The sequence below is a fragment of the Apium graveolens genome, chromosome 9 (genome assembly GCF_009905375.1).
Source record: "Apium graveolens cultivar Ventura chromosome 9, ASM990537v1, whole genome shotgun sequence".
In the NCBI taxonomy this organism is placed as follows: Eukaryota; Viridiplantae; Streptophyta; class Magnoliopsida; order Apiales; family Apiaceae; genus Apium; species Apium graveolens.
This window is the reverse complement of record NC_133655.1, coordinates 123067453-123074237: the sequence shown is the minus strand read 5'-3', so window position 1 is coordinate 123074237 and position 6785 is coordinate 123067453. Positions and strand designations below refer to the sequence as shown.

General features: G+C 39.5%; 1 protein-coding gene across 1 annotated transcript; it reads right to left on the bottom strand.

The window, feature by feature from the left end:
* Positions 1–4056: 4056 nt before the first annotated feature.
* On the bottom strand, positions 4057–4647 carry LOC141685533 (uncharacterized). The gene has a single exon (XM_074490627.1). It carries the CDS (start codon positions 4645–4647, stop codon positions 4057–4059), a length of 591 nt encoding a protein of 196 aa, XP_074346728.1.
* Positions 4648–6785: the final 2138 nt, after the last annotated feature.

Genomic DNA, 6785 nt, shown 5'->3' with positions numbered 1-6785 from the left:
GCTTCATTATGAAGGATGTCTGTTCTCATAGACATTTGTGTGGTGACACTATAGCTAGTATGTAGGTGCTTATTATGGAATAAGTTCACTGAACATGACTCGCACAGCTGAACAACTGATGGAGTTCACTCACGTGTCAGCAGTTGTTCACATAGTGATAGTTGTACAAGTATCCTTAGACTTGAGGTCATCATAGTAATCTTGTGTATACTGAACTATGCTTTGGTTTAGTTCTTAGTGTCCAGGGACAATTATTAGGGCTCTTCTGGGTATAGGAATTTATACACGAAGATAGTGTATGATCAATAGTGAAGGAAGCGAATGTTCAAGGCTGATCCACTTATGCTAGTTCAGGAATCTCTGGCCAGAGTAAATGAAATTAGAAAGGAGTTTCGAATTTGCATAGAACTACGCATAATAAATGGTAAGCAAGTGATTGAATTAGATAGGCTTGACACGAGATCCATGCCTTGTATTTAATCGGGACATTGTAGGGTAGAAGGAGTTTATTGTACGGTAACTATTCACTGAATAGGTTCTTGGTATTCTAAGCAGTGAATTCATATTATCCGGATAGTCGCGATATGCTGAGAAGTATCCCTCACGATGTAGAATAAATGTGATTAATTAATTAATCATATTTAATAAATTAGAGAATTTTTATAAATAATGATAAAATAGTTTTATTATTATTTATTTCTACTACCGGCTTAATATTGAACCTACAGGGTCACACCATAAAAAGAGAATGATTTTATGGTGGAGAAATTAATTAATAATGGCCAATAATTATTTATTTGTGAAATAATAATTAATTAAAAAATTTAATAATTGATTAAATGAGATTTAATTGATTATAAATTAATTAAGAAAAGTTCTTAATATTATTAATTAAGGATTTAATTTTTAGAAATTAAATCAAGAGAGAGAATTATTTTTAAAGTGTTTAGAAAAAGGATTAATAATTAAAAGGTGTCTTAATTATTAATGAGAATAATAAATGGGATAATAATAATAATATTTATGGGAAAATTTCAGCTGAAAATTTTGCTTATAAATACACTATTATAGACCCTATTTTTATTCGAACCCAAGAACCCCAAAAACCCAAAAAGTTTGGAAAACCCAATTCTCTCCACCTCCTTCCTCCTCCTTAACATCGTTTTCTTGGTGGATACCGGTGATCGTGAATAAAAATTTGAGGGATCGAATCTAACCTTTAAAAATAATTCGGAGACAACGATCAGAGATCCTTAGCAGTTGCTCCTCAAGTGTGAAGCACTCCACCGGTATCCACCAAGAAAACGATGTTAAGGAGGAGGAAGGAGGTGGAGAGAATTGGGTTTTCCAAACTTTTTGGGTTTTATGTGGGTTAGAATAAAATTAGGATCTAAAATAGTGTATTTATAGGCAAAATTTTCAGCTGAAATTTTCCCATAAATATTATTATTATTATCCCATTTATTATTCTCATTAATAATTAAAACACCTTTTAATCATTAATCCTTTTTCTAAACACTTTAGAAATAATTCTCTCTCTTGATTTAATTTCCAAAAATTAAATCCTTTAATTAATAATATTAACTTCTTAATTAATTTATAATCAATTAAATCTAATTTAATCAATTATTAAATTTGCCAATTAATTATTTATTTCATAAATAAATAATTATTAGCCATTATTAATTAATTCCTCCACCATTAAATCATTCTCTTTTTATGGTGTGACCCTGTAGGTTCAATATTAAGCCGGTAGTAGAAACAAATAATATTAAAACTATTTTATCATTATTTATATAAATTCTATAATTTATTAAATATTATTAATTAATTAATCACATTTATTCTACATCGTCAGGGATACTTCTCAGCATATCGCGACTATCCGGATAATATGAATTCACTGCTTAGAATACGAAGAACCTATTCAGTGAATAGTTAGCGTACAATAAACTCCTTCTATCCTACAATGTCCCGATTAAATACAAGGCATGGATCTCGTGTCAAGCCTATCTAATTCAATCACTTCCTTACCATTTACTATGCGTAGTTCTATGCAAATTAGAAACTCCTTTCTAATTTCATTCACTCTGGCCAGAGATTCCTGAACTAGCATAAGCGGATCATCCTTGAACATTCGCTTCCTTCACTGGAAGGGGTAGATCCTTTATTGATCATACACTATCTTCGTGTACAAATTCCTATACCCAGAAGAGCCCTAATAATTGTCCCTGGAGACTAAGAACTAAACCAAAGCATAGTTTAGTGTACACAAGATGACTATGATGACCTCAAGTCTAAGGATACTTGTACAACTATCACTATGTGAACAACTGCTGACATGTGAGTGAACTCCATCAGTTGTTCAGCTGTGTGAGTCATGTTCAGTGAACTTATTCTATAATAAGCACCTACATACTAGCTATAGTGTCACCACACAAATGTCTATGAGAACAGACATCTTTCATAATGAAGCAAGTATAGTATGTACCGATCTTTGCAGATTATTAATTACCAGTTAGTAATCCTATGACCAGGAACTATTTAAGTTTAGAGTTATCATCTTTTTAGGTCTCACTATTATGATCTCATCATAATCCATAAAAAGCTTTACTCTAAACTATGGTATATCTTATTTAAACATTTAAATAGATAAAGCCCGTAATAAAAACAAAATAAGTCTTTTATTAATATCAATGAAATCAAAACTGATTACATAAAAGTTATTCCTAAATCCTTATACATGATTGGACTTAGGACATATTCCTTTCAATCTCCCACTTGTACTAAAGCCAATCACTCTGGTATCTAATACCCATCTTGTCTTTATGACGATCAAAGTGACTTTCATAAAGTAGCTTTGTGAGTGGGTCTGCTATGTTGTTATGTGTGTCAACTCTAATTCAATACAATACAAGAAATGCTACCGCGCTCCCACTAACCCTTTTGTAGACGCATGGTTCATCTACATTTTTTGATAAAATCAAACTCTTTGATTGTCTCATCAAAACGAATGTTCCATCTTTCGAGAAGCTTGCTTTAAACCACATATGGTTCGCAGCAGCTTACACACTAGGTTTACATTTCCCTTGGAAAGAAAACCATCTGGCTATTTTCCAGATCACATAGTCGTAGTAAGCAGCATTCACAAGCAAAATCCGAACTGATTTTAACAGGGCTACAGGTAAAAGGTTTCATCAAAGTCAATCAATTGCCTTTGTTTGAATCCTTTTCCCAAAAGCCTGGCCTTAAAGGTCTCCACCTGGCCATCTGCTATAATCTATCTTTTGTATACCGTATACATAGATTCCATTCTGGATTTCATGGCACTATGCCATTTCTCTGAGTCAACACTACTCATAGCCTCATTATAGGTCACAGGGTCGTCATCATTAATGATCGATAACTCATTGTCATTCTCAATGACAAGGCCATATTACCTCTCAGGTTGGCGAGACACTCTCCCTGACCTACGAATGGGCTGTTCCACAAAAGGTTGTTTAGTCAGAACAGGTGTTTCCACTTGATCCGTAGTAGTTTGTGCTTCTTGAACTTCATCAAGTTCAATTTTGCTCCCACTACAGACCACAGGACATTCGGAAGCTCATCATGCCACATTTTTTTGGACTCCTCTAGTCTTTTTTCCAGGCTCTGGAGTATGGTTTTGTTAGTTACTTCGACCTGTCCATTTCCCTGAGGATACGCAACCGATGCCCTTTTGTGCTTGATTCCGAGCTCTTTTAAATATGCTTCGAAGTCGGACCCGACAAACTGTGGACCATTATTGGAGACAAGAATTACCGGGATCCCGAACCTCATGACGATTGTATCCATAAATTTGATACAATCATGTTAATTGATCGTTCTCATAGTTTTAGCTTCTACCCACTTTGTCATATAATCAATGGCTACCAGGACATAGCGGAGGTCGCCTTTTGCCCGAGGAAAGGGACCCATGATAACTATGCCCCAAATGGCAAATGGGATTGGAGACAAGACCGATGCTGGCAGGCTGGGGCTTTGTCTGGGAACATTGCTGAACTTCTGGCACTGAGGTCATTTCTTAACGTAGACGATAGAATCGGCGTGGACTGTGGGCCAGTAATATCCTTGCCTGATGACTTTGTAAGCCAAAGCTTTGGATGCCAGGTGGTCTCCGCAGATGCCTTCATGAACTTCCCGGAGATAATAGTTCGCCTCATCCGGATCCACACACTTCAGGGTGGGTGCTGAAAAGGTTCTTCTGTATAACTGACCATTTTCCAGGAAGAAACGAGCAGCTTTATGCTTTAGGTATCTGGCCTTGTTCTGGTCTTCTGGGAGCGTTATGTCCCTTAAGTAAACTATGTAGGGGGTCATCCAGTTGTCCGTGCTGCCGATGCACAGGACCTCGGAGTGCGCCGTACTGGGTGCCTCAAGCTCTTCGAAGTACACTGAACTAGCGAGGTCTGAAGTATTCTGCACGAGCTTGGATAGCTCATCTGCCTTGGAGTTCTCCTCCCTATTGATCTGAAGTATGGTGATGTCGGGGGTGGTTCCCAGGATGTTCCGGACCATTGCTTGATATTGTGCCAATGTGGGATCTTTCGCAATATATTCTCCATTGGTTTGCTTGACCACAATCTGAGAGTCACTATAGACGACCATCTTCGAAATGCCAAGAGATTTTGCCAATCTGAGCCCAGAGATGAGTGCCTCATATTCAGCCTGAATGTTCCTTGAAGGCAAAAGTTATTACTTGTTGAATGGTGAACCTCTCCGGGCTGATTAGAATTAGTCCCGCTCCGGACCTCTCGGTCATAGACGATCCTTCCACGTAGAGCTTCCAGCAATCCGTTCCTGGGTTGGCTTCTTCTTGGGTTAACTCGTAGGAAGTAGGTGGTTGCTGCTCTGGGAAGGTGCATTCCATGACGAATTCTGATAAGGAATGGGACTTTATTGCTGTCCTTGGCACAAATTTGATGTTAAATTGGCTTAATTCGATGGCCCGGTTGACTAGCCTTCCGGAGGCGTCTGGCTTGTGGATAATCTTCCTGAGCTGCTGGTCTGTGACCACTCTAATCTCTCGGCCTTGGAAGTATTGCCTTAGCTTCCTGCTGGAGTGTACGAGGGCCAAGGTGAACTTTTCCAAGTTTGGGTACCGAGTCTCGGCATCCTTGAGGATTTGGCTGACATAGTAGATAGGGCTCTGTATTCCTCCTTCCTCCCGGACTAGGGCCGAAGAGACAGCCTTGGGGCCGTCGACGATGTTGAGGGATAAAGGCTCACCGGGCTTGGCTTTTGATAGCACCGGGGGGTTCATCATGTGTCATTTGACTTCTTCAAAGGCTGTGTGGCATTCTGGGGTCCAATCTACTAACCTCTTATTCCGGGCGCCTTTTAGTAACTCGAAGAAAGGGAGACATCTTTCCGCCAGCTTCGGGATGAACCTGCGTAGGGCCGTCAAACATCCAGCCAACTTCTGGATATCCTTCTGAGTGCGAGGTATCTTCATTTCTATTATGGCATTGATTTTCTCCGAGTTTGCTTCTATTCCTCTTTCGCTGACCAAGAAACCCAGGAATTTGCCCGAAGGTACCCTGAATGCACATTTCTCCGGGTTCAACTTCATGTTATATCTCCTCAGGTTGTCAAAACACTCCTTGAGGTCTTTTATATGATCCGGGATCGTGAGAGACTTGGAGATCATATCATTTACATAAGATTCCATATTCCTCCCCAGCTAGCTTTTGAAAATCATGTTCATCATTTTCTGGTAAGTGGCTCCGGCGTTGATGAGCCGGAAGGGCATCATGATGAAGGCGTAGACTGCCCTATGAGTGATGAAGGTTGTTTTGGAGATATCTTCGGGATTCATGCGGACCTGGTAGTACCCTAAAAAGGCGTCCATAAAGTTGAGCATGACGTGGCCCGAAGTTGCGTGCATTAGTTGATCAATGTTGGGGAGGGGATAGGAATCTTTGGGGCACGCAGCGTTGAGGCTCGTGTAGTCGACACACATTCTCCACTTTTCATTCGGCTTTTTGACTAACACCACATTGGCGAGCCAGTCGGGATAATTGATTTCGCTGATGATGTTGGCCTTGAGCAACTTCTCTATTTCTTCCTCTATTGCTTATTGCCGCTTCGGGGCGAAGTTTCTTCTTTTCTGTTTGATTGGCCTTGAGCAACTTCTCTGGTTTTTGTCATTTGGAAAAAAATTTCATTTTTCCTTTGATTTGTGGCCCCTAACCCCGGGGTGTTGTTGGATACAAGTCCCCGGGGTTATGTTTGGGTAGGCCTTTTGGTTTTTGTCACTTGGAAATTTTTTTCATTTTTCCTTTGATTTGTGGCCCCTAACCTCGGGGTGTTGTTGGATACAAGTCCCCTGGGGTGTGTTTGGGTAGGCCTTTTGGTTTTTGTCACTTGGAAAAAAATTTCATTTTTCCTTTGATTTGTGGCCCATAACCCCGGGGTGTTGTTGGATACAAGTCCCCGAGGTTGTGTTTGGGTAACTGGGTGCAGATGTGATATATGGGTAGTACTTTAAAACTTTTTCCGGAGTGTTAGGTGGCAGTTGAGCTTCCTGTACGAAAATATGTATGCATATATGTATATGTACGAAATGTTGCAGTTTTCCCCCTTTTTTTCTCCTCAAAAGCCGTGCCTGTTAAATAATTACAGTGGTGTAATCATTAACTGCAGTGGTTACTTTCTGGACGCTCAGGATTGTGCCACGTGTCTTCATCCGACGGACACGATTGTGTGGCAGTTGAGTGGGTTACTACTTCATTTGTGCCTATAAA

Bases quoted from the DNA above. Each gene is read 5' to 3' on its own strand.
- LOC141685533 (XM_074490627.1), bottom strand. From the start codon at position 4,647: ATGGTCGTCTATAGTGACTCTCAGATTGTGGTCAAGCAAACCAATGGA.